This window comes from Gymnodraco acuticeps, unplaced genomic scaffold (assembly GCF_902827175.1).
Source record: "Gymnodraco acuticeps unplaced genomic scaffold, fGymAcu1.1, whole genome shotgun sequence".
NCBI lineage: Eukaryota > Metazoa > Chordata > Actinopteri > Perciformes > Bathydraconidae > Gymnodraco > Gymnodraco acuticeps.
In genome coordinates, this window is record NW_022989894.1 from 2248718 (window position 1) to 2266533 (window position 17816).

Genomic DNA, 17816 nt, shown 5'->3' on the forward strand with positions numbered 1-17816 from the left:
TTTCAAATGTTTGTGTCTTAATAAAGAAGGTTGCTAACAAGTGGATAAATGGGACAACAAAATATCATCAGGCCAAACATGAGTCCGCCTTTTGTTTGGTGGCAGTGAAGTAAGTTATGTGACTGTGGTAAAGCCCAGAATAAAATATTCCAAAGGTCTCTTGCTAAACTATAACAATTAAAATATTGTAATACACAAACAACTGTATTTATTAACTGCCATTTGCATACATGTTTGATGTTTAGCTGGAAAATACAACTCTAAGAAAAAACGTATATAATAGGTTATAATAATTTACAATAATAATCTGCATTAAAAAAAAACCTTGACATCAAATGACCTCCACTGTGACACACTCAACAGTTTTCGTGTCAAGGAACAACTTAACACAGACAACTTAAGTCCTTGTGGTTGAGGGACAAACATTGATTTCCCGCTATAGAAGTGTGTCATTCAGTAGCTCAGAGGAGAGAGACTCATATATAAATTACAGATTGTTTTGGTCATTTATGGTGTCATTTGTTTTGTTTTTAGAAGATCTGTCCTTGGCCCTCTAACACACATGTGTTTAGTTTAGGAAAACCAGAATCAGGTGCAAATTACCCTGTTTCTGTTTTGACTGAAGTGATCAAAACGGGATGATATGAGGATTGACTTAAGTGAATGCTAAATACCAAGTACTAAAATGCTCATAAATACAGATTTAATTTAGATGTTGATAATAAAAAAATTAAAACTGTATTTAACCGAGGCATTAAGCAACAATAAGGCAATAGGCTCAACAAACTAACAGGCACAAAAGGGATTATATCAAACATCTGACTTTCCTCTGTTCCCATATCGATTTCACATATCAGCCTAATTCCAAAGTGTTTCCTCTTCGGTTCTCATCCACTTACGTTCCTCACCCTTTGCTTCTGGCAGCTGATAAATCAAATTATGATTGGTTCTTTCAGAGGAATTTTTCGAAACTTTCCAAAATAGTTTCCAGGGGACTTATTTGTGGAAAACACCAGCCAGACTGCTTTCTTGAAATAATGCCAGGGCAAAAATACTTTCAAGCAGAATTTGGACAAGCAGCCTGAAGTTCCTAAGCACAGCTACAGTATGATCCTTACTTTAACAGCCCTCTGAATATTTCATTAGTTGGAATTGAACTTCTCTTCACCCAATCTGTCTTTGCCGCTGTGACAGAAGTTAGTACCAGCTAGGTAATTCGATCCTCCATTTGCCTGTAGTTATTATTTTAGCAAACTGCTAACACCTGTGTTGCAGACATTACTATTGACCATTGGCATGTACTGTAGCATCCTTGGCTTGGAAATACAGCAGCAGTAACCTGGTCCAGATTATTCTGCAAGGATTAAAGTCCAACTGAAATCACATGCAGTCATCCTTTAATGCAGTAAAATAATGTCAACATGTTTTTCAATTTATTCTCAACTGTTTTTTTATGAAAAAGGAAGAAAAACAGAAGAGAAATATCCCTTTTCCTCTCAGCCACCAAGGTGGTGTTCCCATGTTTGATTGAGAGCAGCTGGCAGCCTGAGCCTGCAAATTGACGTTAGCAATTCACTTTGTCATGCATTCTAGAAAATAAGGTGCACGTCAAAAAACGATCACCAAAAAACAGATATTTGTTTTGTAGAAAAAAAAACTAACAAACCCTTTTTTAGCATAATTAGCTTATCTTAGACCAATGTCTCCACTGATATTCAAAGTTATCTCTACCCCCATATTGGGAAGTGGACCAAACATTTCAATGTCTTATATGTACAACATAACACATCTTTACTCTAACAAGACCAATGGCCTGCTCACCTATCACCCAGCTCAACATCATGTTGCTGCAGTAATTTAATGGAGGCTAACCTCCCATCAGGGTCTGTCAGTAAAAGTGAGTTATGCAAGTTCTGGCTGAGCTCCCACACTGGATTGGGGCCAGAAGATGTGGAGATGAGATAGCGTCAATCAACAGCAGCGAAACCACTTCAGGAGTGAGGTCATTTCCCAGCGGTCTACTCAGCGACTTTCCTGCTGCTTTTGAATTTAGGATACAATATCCAACATCTGATACTGAAGTTATGAATAGGAGAAAAATAAATCATCTGCACCTTTTTTCTGGCTCAAGGTGGGTTATTATGATCATAGAAGTGCAGTGCAATCAAATACATGAGGACTAGTTGTTTGGCATTTTAAGTGATCTAACTTCTGTACATACCTGGCTCGTCACTACCTCACTCGTAACACAAATGAACGTTCAAATTATCGGACACATGGTAGATGTCTGAGTCATATTGTATAATTTTGTTGTGTAGTACATATTTTGTATATCGACTGGCCAAGAATAACGTGGCCTCTAGTCGAAACTGTGCACATTGAAAGCTTTCCAATAGCTTAGAGGCCATTTCACATAAGTTAGTATTGAAAGATCAAAATTGGAAGGCTTTACACTTCCGGGTTAACCTACAATCCTGGGAAAGAACAGTCAGGAGAAGTCATGTAACATGATGTAATCTTTTTTGATTGATAAAACATCAAAGACTCTTTATGATATAATATATATTATATATGGTATGGTTTAATATATTGAAATAAAGTAAGTAAATATTGTAAAAAATTTCAAAAGTCAGATTTGTTTTAATTAAAAACACATTTTTCTCAATATTTACGGTCATCTGAAAAGCAACATTGTATCATTACACTGGACACTGGAAGTATCACACACCTTATTTTATTGGACGTTAGTGTTTATTTTCCAATTTTTTATAAGAATATTGGTGTGCAAATTCAGCATTTTCTTTTCGAATGGTCTCATTTTTTATGGCTGAAAATGATTGCAACATTGGATTACTACACTGGACAATTGGACACACCTTTTTTTTTCAAGCCTGAGCGAAGGAGCACTGGAGACACAATGTGTTCTCTTCAAATGTCATAAGAATTGCACATATTTAATTCAGAAAAATCCATTTCTTTTATCAGAAGTTTTTGAATTTGTGTATTTCTAAAATCCTCCATACAGTCCTGCATGGTATGTTCTTTTTTCCCGGAGAGGAAATTAAGAGGCTCTTTAGTCAGACACACTGACACCGCCAGTGAGACACATAGACTGCAATATAAATCCAGCCCGACTTACAGATGGATATGCCAGGAGTATGACTAAAGTCCCTCGCCAGATTCACAGAAACAGGCTAGGCCAGAGAAGCAGATGCTGCTGCACAGAAGCTACAATACACTTACAATGTACTCCTCTGCCAGCAGATAGCTGGAAAGAGCCACTGCACCTCCCTGAAATAAGTGTTACTACCATAAGGATGACCACACTTGTGTATGCTCAGCTGAATGTGTTCAACAACATCACCAACATGTTAGGTAGTGTAATGAATCTTCCCAGGGAAACAAAGACAAATAAACATCATTCACATCAGGAAACATAATTTGACAGAAAACAAAGACTATTGATGAAGACTGAAAACGCCCACAGACTTGGATATAGTGTCAGTAATCTATCTAACAGCAATGTAAGGTTGGACACAGCAAGAAAGGAAGAATCTGTTTAGCGATGTTCCATGAGGTGAAATACTGCAGGCTTCACTAGTATTTTCATTTGTGGTTTTTGTTATCCTTACCTTGTGTCAGAGGTCATTATCATATAAATGTCAAAGCTTGATAATGGCAATTTCCACTGGATGCATGGAAGCAAGAAAATGAAGACTGAGAGTGATCGGCACAGCGAAAGGCGGAGATGATCCCATGCAGGAGTTGGGATTTTAGCCTAAGCTTTGTGTGTCTCCAGTTGGGAAACAAACACTGACTCAGTGTCCAACAACATCTCTTTGTGTGATGGGTGAGGTATATTATGAGCATGCCACTAACCTTCTTGGTCTTGACTGTGGATTGGCAGCAGTCTCCTCCATCATAGTTACAGAAGGCTCTGTTGTTGACCGCATCACAGTAGTTGTCTCCCATGAATGGCTATACCAGAGGGATCAGAAAGAGTGGCAATTTAGTGAAAAACACTAACCAATCTAAGTGCCACCTTTAAACTGGTTCATAAAGGTGAAAAGGTGAATAACCAAATACGGCCTTTGTTCTTGTGGTCTTGAGCATTTCAGGGCCTTTTAGAGGTCTCTGGATAAATTTGCTGATGAATCTGACGCACTAAATTTCCCTCATCTTTCAATGTGACTTTTTAAGCCCTTAGTGGGCCAGAACCGTAAATCAAACTGAGTAATAATACCATAAACTGTTCACTTCACAATACACTCCAATAAGGTGATTTATTGGGTTGGACCCACCCTCTCCACTTGGGTTACCAATCAGGTTATACAATTGGCCTAAACAAACTTGAGTAGATGATATCATTCTTGCACGACGTGAAGTAGAATTATTTCACATGTTGTATTTTATAGACATGGATGGTCCATTTTTAGAGGAAAGAAACATTTAGCACGTTATTAAGGGGTAAGAAGTAATAAATCAGTATTAATAAGTCATAACATCAGATTACAGCAAGCTAATGAGTGGCAATGAGCCGCATCAGTTATTCTGATACCGGATACCCTTGTGGCAAAAGCATATATAACTGGCTTATAAATGCCTAAGTGGAAAGATGCTAAAAACCACCTGTGCGCTCTGTGCAGGAGGTTGTCCTCAGCAACTGGCTTCAGAAATAACAATGTGAATAGCTACTGGCAGTGTGGTAAAACACTAATACATTCTTAATTAATCCCAACAGCAGTTAGCCTGTTGAAAGCAAAGCATTAACTGATCAAGCCCTACCTGGAAAATGACCTATAAACACAGGTATTCTGACAAGACAGTAAATGACATGACTAGTCAATATATTAATCCATTAAATAGCCAAATTCCACTTGCCAAGCACAGCGAATACAGTTAAATTAAACTAACTTTGGAGGGGTACTAAAATGAAGATTTATTTGTATAAAAGGAAACTTTTGTAACCTCTTGTTGTCACTTTTTCCTTGTCCATGAGGTTGCTATTTCAACAACAAAAATCTGAACAGACAAACATGTCAATGTTTTTTTTCATAAGCATTAATAAATATGTATATTTATCATAAAGGCAGACAAAACTGTTATTTGGGCCACTATAAGCATCTAAACTGAAATACGGCAACATATCATATCAGAACAAATCTAATCACTCGTAAAGGTTTGAGATCAAGGGTGATGAAAGAAATAGTCTTTATGTCTAATATGATAGATGAGACTATTACTCCACACAAACAAAGACAGAAACAACAATCTAATTCAGTTTGAGCCCTTACCTCACATCCTTTGATGCAGTGGAGCAATTCTGGGTGTGGATACCATTTGAGTCCCATGGTACAGACTATATTCTGAAAGATAAGATAGAAGTTGGGGGTTTATTTGAGCCGCACTGTGCATATCATGTGTCCCGGCATGTGCAAATGCATGTATGTAGGCATTAACTGTAGGTACATGAAAATACATACATGTGCACTGTTGTTGTGTTGTTTTCATATAGTGTATTTGTTAGACGTAAGGGCAGTTATGAATAACAAATGAGTTTACTCTTTTGTGTACAGCACAAGTATGACCCCAGACTTGAATAGTAGAGTGCATGATCAGAACGGTCATCCACCACAATGGACTGACTGACCTTAGATGGTTCATTTTCAGACCCCGTGTCCCAATATCTGCCAAAATTGACGAGCTTTTCTTTTGTTGCTGCAAACTAAGGTATTTTTCATTTCAGTGCAGTCAGCAAATCAATGCAAAAAATAAAAGATGGGGGGTTGATGATGGAGAGAAAGAACAACATAGCATCTGAGGGCAACTGGAGTGTAGTCGTTTTACTACTGCGACATAGTACTGCATAGGAAGATCTTTGGTGTGCATGCACGTTTTCTCTGTATGGAGGGCGTTGATGGCTAGTCCCTATACAATGGAATATTAAGCACATTATTTTGTTTTATGGGTGAAACTTTTTGCAACTACTGTACTTTTATTCTTTTTTCTCCCATGCAGTGTATGATGTCATCCAGAAACCCCTTTTCTTCCCCTCTCTCTCACTCTTTTTTTCCTCCCTCAGCAAGGCCGTAAATCATGATAATCCATGATCGTGGCCTGGCCTCACCCCTAACTACGTAACACCTCTGAAGCCTCCTCGGGCGCTGATACCACATAAAATTAGATCCCTACAGTATCTCAGCGCCACCACAGACGAGGTCATGTCATGTAGAACATGACTAATTCTGCAGCAAGCCCGACAGGGTAATTTTGCTGATAAAGGGGGAGGAGGGTGCTGGGGGGGGGGGGGGGGGGGGGGATTGTTAGAGATAGAGGGATAGGAAAGAAAGAAGATGAGGAAGTGGAGGTAGGGAAACAAGGGAGAATTCTAAGTGGGTCACACTAAGAACCAAAATACAACTAGTTTAAGGGCAATTAATCAACATCACTTATTAAGGTGGGCAATGCTCACCTCCAACTCAGCAAAGTAGAACTAGAAAGTGCACTTGGGGATATGAATCCTCTTTTAGACACTGTATAAAGAATCTCAACATAGAGGGGAGTTTAGAAGTATGTTATGATGTCTACTCCAACTTATTACTACAACTGTAAGCACATGTCATGATTGATTTCTTTTTCCACCATAGCAACCTCCTGTTATTGTCTCTTAATACCCTTTCATGTCAGCCCTGTGCATTCCTTGTATCTTATATCTTAGACATATGCATCTGTTGGACTTAACCCTTGGATATTTTGCTTCTAAATGTAATGTATTACAAATGAAGGCACATTTCTCTCTGCTAATCATTTCACTGAATATTAGAAGAAAGCTGTGTGTGTGTTGGTGTGCACACAGTTCTCATTCATAACACTCCGTTCGATGTCTCACTATGGGATGCGCCTCAACGCGTATGCAAACAGAAGCATCAATCTCATTATGTCAATCCTGATTGGCTGGTGATCTTGACGTCTACGTCAGGGAATCCACCCACCCTTTAAGTAGCTTGCGCTACGTTGCAGCGTCATTCAAACACCTCTTCTCGCTTCAGAGCACATCTCGAATATCAGTAGCCGGGCTAGCTTAACGGTCCACAGACTGAACCCAAGCTAACATTCGGTAGACGGGCGCTTGCCGGTTACTTTTTTGCTTTGCAGAAGAATTTAACAAATATTAACACACCAGTTAATATTGTAATCGGCCCCGCCGTTTTTTCTTTCGAAATAACGGTAAGGTTTGATTTTTTCCTTCAAACAGTAATATACCTGTTGCTAGTTTATCCCTCCGCGCCGACACCACGGTGAGCGGGGACGGACTCTTCTCTCCCTCACACCAGAGGAGACGGAGATAAGAAAGATATTAACACACCAGTTAATATTTTTTAAAGAAAAATCTACCCCGTCGTTTTTTCCTTTCGGAATAACGATAAGGTTGGATTTTTTTCAGTAACATACTTGCACTAGCTTGTCCCTCCGTGCCGACACCCCCGGCAAACGAGGATGGACCCTTCTTTTCCCTCACACCAGAGGAGTCGGAGGCTCGGCTCTGCGGCTGCGGGTTTAGGATCTCGGGCATGGACTCACACCAGGTCTGCTCGTCCTGCCTTGGGCTGGAACACGCCCAGGAAGCTATCGATACCCCCGGTTCGTGCGGGCATTGTGCCCGCTTCACCATCAAGAGCCTCCGCCGACGGCTAGCGCGCCGAGCTAGCCTGTCGTTACGGGACCCCTTCATGTCCGTTGATTCGCCGGCCGGCAATTGGGACATGGCGGCGACCGCCGCGGAGATTAAGCCCCGCGCTGTGTCAGGCTGGGGCTCAACAACGGCAAGAGCCGCGAGAGTGGAGCCCCGCGCTGTGTCAAGCTGGGGCTCCCAAATGGACCTCACCGTGGTTCCACCCTCGGAGGATGTCCTACAGCTGGATTATATGGAGGAGGATGAAGAGGATGCTTCTGAGTTCCTCTTATCCGACTCGGATGAGCACGAAGATGACATCTTCGTTTCATCTGCCCAGGCTGCCAAGCCGGAGGCGATGTCCGCTCCCCTGGGCGAAAGCACACCAGCTTCGCCCTGCCTCAGTATGGACTTGCAGCTCGTGTGCCAACGTGCTGCGTCCAGGCTGGACATCCCCTGGCCTGAAGTGGCCAAGGAGACCTCCAGATCTCGCTATGAGGGGAAGAACTTGCCCCAAGCAGCGAGGATGAGGAAGCAGCTTCTCCCAGTCTTTCCAGAGATGCTGGACGAGGTGTCGGTCTCGTGGAGAGACCGCCCTTTCAGCGACAAGGCCCCAATCCAGGGTGCCTCCTCTTTGGACTGTGTCGGCATGGAGAAGCTCGGCCTGCTCCGCAGGCCGCCCATGGATCCGCTAGTGGCAGTGGAAAAAGAGGACGTCTTGGACATGCCTATTGTTCCCGAGGGCATATTTGGCTCCGCTCTAGCTTCGATGCAGCAGCGGTGTGAATCCAAAAAGAAGGAGGATGAGGCTCTCCAGCTTTGTCTTCCCCAAAGGGTCCAGCCGCCGCCTTCAACGGCCCCGCGGCAGTCCTTCGCTCAGGCTGCCTCACGTCCTGCCTGTTTCAAGATCCCGAAACAGCAGAGGCCACAGCCCGCCCCGGGTCTCCAGCCCAGACACGAGGCGAGGACGAGCTGGCCAAGAAAGTCTCCGGTTCCGGCAGCAGCCGCTCAGGCACAGCCGCTCAGGCACAGCCGGCCCAGACTTTCAGCCACCAGACGAGGAAGAAGAAGAGGGCGGCCTGACAGCCTCCTCTCCTCTCCTCGATAAAAGAGCTGGAAGTTCCCTGTTCTCCAGCTCCAGAACACGTTCCAGTGTTAGATGCTCATGTGTTTCCGGGGTGCAACCATGACCCCATCTTCCCGCCGCCTCGAGTGATGTCAGAACGTCATCCTCAAGATCGCGCCAAGAGGGAAATGGACTTAACATCAACGACAGCTAGCTCCGCTCCTCGTTTAAGTCACACAAACACATGTCATCACTATTGTCTTTTAATAAATCATTTTCCACTGTCGTTTCCAGGCTTAAAGCCAAGGGCGCAGGCTTAAAGCCAAGGGCGCAGTCAATAAAAATGAAAAGAAAAACAATAAAAACAATAAAAAGTCTGACGTCTACCCCCCTTCTAAGAGTGGCTGCTACCTCTCTCAGAAGGCGGACGATGGACGGGGGCTGTGAAGGCATCACCGCCACGCGCATGCGCAGTGTCGACCGGGGTTGTCAACCTGGGGTACCACCGTGTTCAGACACTAGAGGGCCCCATAACACAACAAATAAAGACACAGAGGGCAGACGACAGGGATGTGACATCTCCATTCGCTTTGAGAAGCGAAAAGTGGAGGATGCTCACAGATTCTGCTTGGGTTTTCAAGACAATAACACGGGGTTACAGACTCCAATTCGCTGTCACCCCCCCTCACTTTTTGGGCATTCTGCATTCGCAAGCCCGGGGAGAGTCGGCCCATATTCTAGAGCAAGAGATCCTCTCGCGACTAGACAAGAAGGCTATATCTATAATACCCTCCGAACAGAGTCAGAGCGGCTTTTATTCCAAGTATTTCTTCGTTCCCAAACGGGGAGGGAACAGGATTCGGCCTATACTAGATTTGAGGGCTCTGAACAAATATCTCAAAAGATACAAATTCAGAATGCTCACTCACACATCTCTGTTGCGTCTCGTGCGCCAAAACGATTGGTTCACATCAGTCGACCTGAAAGACGCGTATTTCCACATCCCAGTATATTATCCACACAGGAAATATCTGAGGTTCGCCTTTCAGGGTGTCTGTTACGAGTACAGAGTACTTCCCTTCGGTCTGTCTCTCAGCCCACGAGTGTTTGTACGGTGTACGGAAGCCGCGATAGCCCCGTTAAGACAACAGGGTATTCGCCTGGCAACTTATCTGGACGATTGGCTCCTTCTCGCACAGTCGGAGCAAGAGGCTATTACGCAGACGAATGTCCTCGTAAAACACCTGGTCGACCTGGGTTTCGTAATAAACACAGAAAAGAGCATGTTGTCCCCAGCCCAGACTGTACTCTTCCTGGGCCTACGCCTGAATTCGGTGCCCTTTACAGCCCGCCTGTCAGCAGAGAGAGTGAAAGCCTTCAGGGCTTGCCTCGCACATTTCCAGCCACGCAAATATGTTCTCTTCAGATCATGTCTGCGGTTACTGGGGCTCATGGCGTCAGCCATCCTGATGGTACGACTGGGACGTTTACACATGAGGGAGTTTCAGCGCTGGGTGGCTGCCCTCAGACTGGACCCCGTGTGTCATGGCGCGCGGAGAGTGATGGTCACTATGAAATGCATAATGGCACTGCGCCACTGGCTGCACCCGACTTTTCTAGTACGGGGCGTGCCTATGGGTGCTGTCCTATCGCGGAAGGTGGTCACCACAGACGCATGTCTGACGGGCTGGAGGGGTATATACGAAGGTCGACCTGTGAGGGGTCTCTGGAGCAGAGACCTCCAACGGTCACACATATATTATCTGGAGCTTTTAGCAGTGTTCCTCACCCTGAAACGCTTTCTGCCTTTTCTCAGAGGACATCATGTCCTCGTGAGGACAGACAACACGACCACAATATCGTATATAAACCGCCAAGGGGGTTTGCATTCTCTCCAGTTATACATGCTGGCACGCAAACTGATCTTATGGAGCTGCGGACGTCTCCTCTCTCTGAGAGCGATGCACGTACCAGGAGTGATGAACCTCGGGGCAGATCTGCTGTCCAGAGGTGCACCACTATATGCAGACTGGACTCTACATCCAATAATTGTGAGTCAGCTTAGGGTGCGTTACGGCCGGGTCGCGGTGGATCTGTTCGCATCAAAAGAAAACACTAAATGTCAGCTGTTCTTTTCAATGCGCGATTTAAATGCACCGTTAGGCGTGGACGCGCTCGCGCATGCTTGGCCTCCGGTCCTTCTGTACGCGTTCCCACCCCTGGCTCTGATACCCCCAACTCTGGCCAAAGTGAGAGAACAACGCCACACACTGATCCTGCAATGTACTGGCTGGCGGAGATATATCAGCTGCTGTGCGGGCAGCCGTGGCAGCTCCCGCTATGCAGGGACATACTGTCTCAGGCGGGGGGGGGGCGATTTTTCACCCACACCCAGAGTGCTTGGCACTATGGGCCTGGCCCGTGAGTAGTATAACCTGAATACAGTGGGACTCCCTCAGAAGGTGATAAACACTATTCAGAGTGCAAGAGCTTCCTCCAACAGGTCCCTCTATGACTGTAAGTGGAGGGTGTTTGAGGAGTGGTGCCTTCAAAAAGGACACATCTCTTTTCAATGTCCTGTCGGGGTGATTCTATCATTTCTACAGGACCTGATTGATAAACACAGAGCTTTCTCTACGATCAAAGTGTACCTGGCTGCTATTGCTGCATGCCATGTGGGCTTTGAGGGAAAGACGGCTAGCCAACATCCTTTGGTCTGCCGTTTTATGAAAGGGGCTCGCAGGCTCCTCCCTGTTTCCAGGTCACTGGTGCCCTTATGGGACTTGGCAGTGGTTTTAGATGGGCTCACTCGACCTCCATTTGAACCCCTGGAAGAAGCTGACATGAAACACCTGTCACTGAAGACAGTGTTGTTACTGGCTCTGGCATCTGCCAAGCGAGTCAGTGACATTCATGCGCTCTCTGTACATCCTTCATGCACTCAGTTTGCCCTGGGGCTCACGAGAGTGTTGCTGAAGCCCAACCCTGCCTTTGTACCTAAGGTGTTTGGCTCATGTACCCCCATTGACATTGAGGCATTTCCTCCGCCACTGTGTTCCTCTGAGGAACAGCGGCCGAATTTGATGTGCCCAGTCCGTGCTTTACGCACCTACAGTATATGGACAGGTCAAAAGAGTTTCGATGCAATGACCAACTCTTTGTATCCTGGGCTAACCCTCATAAGGGCAAGCCCGTTACCAGGCAACGGCTCTCCCACTGGATTGTGGAAGCGATTGCTCTGGCTTATACGAGTCAGGGTTTGCAGGCACCAACGGGCCTGCGTGCTCATTCTACTCGTGGACTGGCTACATCCTGTGCTTTGTTCAAGGGTGTTTCCATCCAAGACATTTGTGCAGCAGCGAGCTGGTCCTCACCGCTCCAAGTGTGGCCCGCGCAGTGCTGGGCCCCGTGTTGAGATAGGGTTCTACCTGTTAAGTTCTGGTTGTTTTGGTGATTTTCGAGATAAGCATGTCTAGCAATACAGGAGTTTCAATATCCCATAGTGAGACATCGAACGGAGTGTTATGAATGAGAACTATAGGTTACTTACGTAACCCCCAGCTCCAGATAATATATGTGTGACCGTTGGAGGTCTCTGCTCCAGAGACCCCTCACAGGTCGACCTTCGTATATACCCCCCCAGCCCGTCAGACATGCGTCTGTGGTGACCACCTTCCGCGATAGGACAGCACCCATAGGCACGCCCCGTAATAGAAAACTCAGAGTGGCGCAGAGCCATTATGCATTTCATAGTGACCATCACTCTCCGCCATGAGCCCCAACAACCGCAGACATGACCTGAAGAGAACATATTTGCGTGGCTGGAAATGAGCGAGGCAAGCCCTGAAGGCTTTCACTCTCTCTGCTGACAAGCGGGCTGTAAAGGACACCGAATTCAGGCGTAGGCCCAGGAAGAGTACAGTCTGGGCTGGAGACAACATGCTCTTTTCTGTGTTTATTACGAAACCCAGGTCGAGAAGGTGTTTTACGAGGACATTCGTCTGCGTAATAGCCTCTTGCTCCGACTGTGCGAGAAGGAGCCAATCATCCAGATAAGTTGCCAGGCGAATACCCTGTTGTCTTAACGGGGCTATCGCGGCTTCCGTACACCGTACAATAACTCGCGGGCTGAGAGACATACCGAAGGGAAGTACTCTGTACTCGTAACAGACACCCTGAAAGGCGAACCTCAGATATTTCCTGTGTGGGTAATATACTGGGATGTGGAAATACGCATCTTTCAGGTCGACTGATGTGAACCAGTCGTTTTGGGGCACGAGACGCAACAGAGATGTGTGAGTGAGCATTCTGAATTTGTATCTTTTGAGATATTTGTTCAGAGCTTTCAAATCTAGTATAGGCCGAATTCCGTTCCCTCCCCGTTTGGGAACGAGGAAATACTTTGAATAAAAGCCGCTCTGACTCTGTTCGGCGGGTATTATCGATATAGCCTTATTTTCTAGTAGCGAGAAAATCTCTTGCTCTAGAATATGGGCCGACTCTCCCCGGGTCTGTGAATACAGAATGCCCGAGAAGTGAGGGGGGGTGACAGCGAATTGGAGCCTGTAGCCCCGTGTTACTGTCTTGAAAACCCAAGCAGAATCTGTGAGCATCCTCCACTTTTCGCTTCTCAAAGCGAGTGGAGATGTCACAGCTCTGTCGTCTGCCCTCAGTGTGTCTATTTGTTGTGTTATGGGGCCCTCTAGTGTCTGAACACGGTGGTACCCCAGGTTGACAACCCCGGCCGACACTGCGCATGCGCGTAGCGGTGGTGCCTTCACAATCCCGTCTATTGTCCGCCTTTTGAGAGAGGCCGTAGCCGCTCTCAAAAGAGGGGCAGACGACAGACTGTTTATTGTTTTTATTGTTTTTCTTTTCATTTTTATTGACTGCGCCCTTGGCTTCAAGCCTGGAAACGACAGTGGAAAATGATTTATTTTGAAACAACAATGATGACATGTGTTTGTGTGACTTAAACAGGCAGCGGAACTTGCTGTCTTCGATGTTAAGTCCATTTCCCTGATGGCGCGAACATGAGGATGACGTTCTGGCATCACTCGAGGCGGCGGAAGATGGGGGCATGGTGGCACCCCGAAAACACATGAGCATCCAACACTGGAACGTGCTATGGAGCTGGGGAACAGGGAACTTCCAGCTCCTTCATCGAGGAGAGGAGAGGAGGCTGTCAGGCCGCCCGCTTCTTCTTCCTCGCCTGGTGGCTGAAAACCTCGGTCGGCTGCGCCTGAGCGGCAGCTGCCGGAACCGGAGATTTTCTTGGCCAGCTCCCTCTTGCCTCGTGCCTGGGCTGGGGACCCGGGACGGGCTGCGGTCTCTGCTGCTTCGGTATTTTGAACCGGGCAGGACGTGAGACAGCTTGAGTGAAGGCCTGCCGCGGGACCATTGGAGGTGGCGGCTGGACCCTTCGGGGGAGACAGAGCCTCGCACCTCAGCTGCATTGAAGCTAGAGCGGAGCCAAATATGCCCTCGGGAACAATAGGCATGTCCAGAACATCCTCTTTTTCCCGGTCTGGAAGGTTCGTCAGGTTGAGCCACCTGGCTCTCTCCTGTACCACCATCATTCCCAGTGCTTTGCCCGTGGCTTGGACTGCACAGCGCTGCACACGGAGGCAAATGTCCGTGATCGCTGCGATCTCGTCCCACACGGCAGGCTCAGGTTTGCTCGACATGTCTTCGCAGAGCTCCGCCTGGTAGGCGGTCAGCAGCGAGGAGACGTTGAGTGCCCTGGCGGACAAAGCTGCGGCTTTATAGGCCATTCGGTCATCCCTGACTGGAACCGGTCTGCCTTTGCCGGTAGCATGGGGTTCCTGCTCGGTGTCGAAGCCAGCCCTCGGTTTGGAGGTGGGCTGCCACCAGCGGTTCCATGGGCGGCATGCGGAGCAGGCCGAGCCTCTCCATACCGTCACAGTCCAGGGAGGAGGCACCCTGGATTGGGGACTTGTTGCTAAAGGGACGGTCTCTCCACGAGACCGACACCTCGTCCAGCATCTCCGGAAAGACAGGAAGGAGCTTCCTCTTCGTCCTCGCTGCTTGGGGCAAGTTCTTCCCCTCGCAGCGAGATCTGGAGGTCTCCTTGGCAACTTCAGGCCATGGGATGTCCAGCCTGGAAGCAGCGCGTTGACACACGGCCTGCAAGTCCATGCTTAGGACGGGCGAAGCTGGTGTGCTCTCGCCCGGGGGAGAGGACATCGCTCCCGGCTTTGCAGCCTGAGCCGATGAAACGAAGATGTCATCCTCATCCGAGTCAGACAGGAGGAACTCAGAGTTATCCTCTTCGTCCTCCATATAGTCCAACTCCAGGACATCCTCCGCGGGTGGAACCATGGTGAGGTCCAATTGGGAGCCCCAGCTTGACACAGCACGGGGCTCCGCTCTCGCGGCTCTTGCCGCCACTGGGTCCCAGCCTGAAACGGCGTGGGGCTCCTGTTCAGCGGCTGTCGCTGTTGTTGAGCCCCAGTCTGACACAGCACGGGGCTCAATCTCTGCGGCGGACGCCACCATGTCTTGATTGCCGGCCGGCGAATCAGCGGACATGAGGGGGTCCTGTCCCGACAAGCTAGCTTGGCGTGCTAACCGTTGGCAGAGGCTCTTAATGGTGAAGCGGGTACAATGCCCGCACGAGCCGGGGTTATCGATAGCCTCCCGGGCGTGTTCCAGCCCGAGGCAGGACGAGCAGACCTGGTGTGAGTCTGTGCCTGAAATCTTAAACCCGCAGCCGCATAGCCTCCGAGTCCCTGACTCCTCTGGTGTGAGGGAGAGAAGGGTCCATCTTCGATCACCGGGGTGTCGGCGTGGAGTGGACACGCTAGTAACAGGTACGTTACTGAGAAAAAAATCCAACCTTGCCGTTAGTCCGAAAGGAAAAAAGGCGACGGTGTAGATTTTATTCTTTAAAGAATATTAACTGGTGTGTTAATACCTTTTTTTATCTCTGTCTCCTCTGGTGTGAGAGAGAAAAGAGAACGTCCTCTTTACCGTGGTGTCGGTGTGGAGGGAAGAAAAAACTAGCAACAGGTATGTTACTAGCTTGAAGAAAAAATCAAACCTTACCGTTATTTCGACAGAAAGAAACGGCGAGGCAGATTACAATATTAACTGGTGTGTTAATATTGCTCAGTCTTCTTGCAAAGCAAAAAAGTAACCGGCAAGCGCCCGTCGACCAAATGTTAGCTTTGGGTTCAGTCTGTGGACCGTTAAGCTAGCCCGGTTACTGATATTCGAGATGTGCTCTGAATCGAGAAGAGGTGTTTGAATGACGCTGCGTCGTAGCGCAAGCTACTTAAAGGGTGGGTGGATTCCCTGACGTTGACGTCAAGATCACCAGCCAATCAAGATTGGCGTAATGAGATTGATGCTTCTGTTTGCATACGCGTTGAGGCGCATCCCATAGTGAGACATCGAACGGAGTGTTATGAATGAGAACTGCATGTGTACGGCTCCTATATGGGTTCTGCAATTTTTGAAGTGCCGGAGCCGCGTTCTGGTGCTCTCCGGCAGAACTGCACCCCTATCAGACGAGACATATACCACGTGTTGACACGTTAGGCTCGTGTTGTGTTCAAGGATCCTGACCGTGGCCAGGATAAACAGGCACTCACTTGTTTAATTATTTTGCGGTCTAGATTTCTTAAATATTTTTCTTTTTTGCGTGTGTTTATAAATTACCTCGAGGGCCGTATCAAATGGTCTCGCGGGCCGTATACGGCCCGGGGGCCCAAAATAACCCCTAACTCCTGTATTTTGCTACATGTCAGTTTAAGCAAATAGTCATAATCAGTAACAGTCTGTAGCTGTAAGGTATATCTAAATCAAGGTAATTAACCAGTGAGCGCCGTAGGTTCATTTCTGAAAATTGGAATTATTTAAGATGACAGGGACTGGAAACGGTTTTGCAAATTCTTCACAGTGGTGGTGTTAGTAGAGTCAGTTCTGTATTGTGAAAACTTGAATTTACTTACAGTACAATACCTAAAAAAGCTGCAAAGCATCTTTGGGAATTAAGGAGGTAGTTGAAATTTCACATTGAGTGCGACAGCCTGTTTCCACATAAAAGATTACAAATATATCACAAATGTTTGCAGGGTTGCCATGCTGGCATTTTGTATTGTGGTTAATAGACCCAGGATGTAGACACTATACATGAAATTCTTTACATGAGAGTTGTGGATCGCAGAACTTTGTGAAGTGCGTCTGTCAGAGCTGTGAAGTGGACATAAACTATCGTACGAACTTACCTTGACTTTGTGCGGGTTCCTCCAGTGCTCTTTAAGTACACTCTCTACCGTCATGTTGCTAGGGAGGATCACCACATCGGCGCTACTCTCTCTGCACGTCAGCTCACACTCTTCACCTGTGTGTGTGTGTGAGCAAGAGTTAGACAGACACTCAAAAAACAATACAAGTATTAACAAAACACCACAAGATCAAAGGTATACTAAATAATACGTTTCCAATGTTTATGATATTGTATGATATTCAAAGTGCTTGGTCACATTAGAATGGTTTAAAATGTTGTTGACTATCATTTGTAAATTAATAAAACAACAATGAAAGATGACATCAGCAGTACAAAAGACTGAATCCTTATGATACAACAGTATGTGTGCATACTGACCTATGCCGTGTCCTCGCTTGCAGGAGTACTGTAGGCTGTGATGGAGGTTTTGAGGTAAAGTACACTGGCCTTTGCTGTGTGGGCATAGGCGGAATGACCCTGTCCAGTTTCCATCCTTCCTACAGCGGATCACGTTGAACGCAGCACTCTGAAAACAACACATATATTGACAGGCAAACAATTTTACACTCACAATGACACGCAAACACAAGCAGCCCAAGGACATTGAGATGGCATCCCGTTGCAAAGGGGGAAATGTAATCCAATTTTTATCATGCATCCAACTCACAACGCCTTAGAGGCAGAACAGATTAAAAGGTGTATACATTTCAAAATGTCTGTGGTATCAAGACTATTCTGCAAATCAATAGCAATCTAATTAGCATGGCGTCAAATTTAGTAGGGTTAAGGGAGACAGGGAGAAATCAGGCAGGCAGAGAAGAGCG

The 17816-nt window shown here is 46.6% G+C and overlaps 1 protein-coding gene across 2 annotated transcripts in view; it reads right to left on the reverse strand.

Annotated features, from left to right (window-relative positions):
* Nucleotides 1-17816, reverse strand: part of pappaa (pregnancy-associated plasma protein A, pappalysin 1a) — a 100450-nt gene that overhangs the window by 12364 nt on the left and 70270 nt on the right. For both annotated transcript variants that reach the window (XM_034205062.1, XM_034205052.1), the window contains exons 18-21: nt 17371-17518; nt 16991-17106; nt 5295-5366; nt 3880-3978 (exon numbers count right to left, since the gene is read on the reverse strand). In XM_034205062.1, the coding sequence (XP_034060953.1) occupies nt 3880-3978; nt 5295-5366; nt 16991-17106; nt 17371-17518 (435 nt within the window). The remainder of the gene's footprint in view (nt 1-3879; nt 3979-5294; nt 5367-16990; nt 17107-17370; nt 17519-17816) is intronic.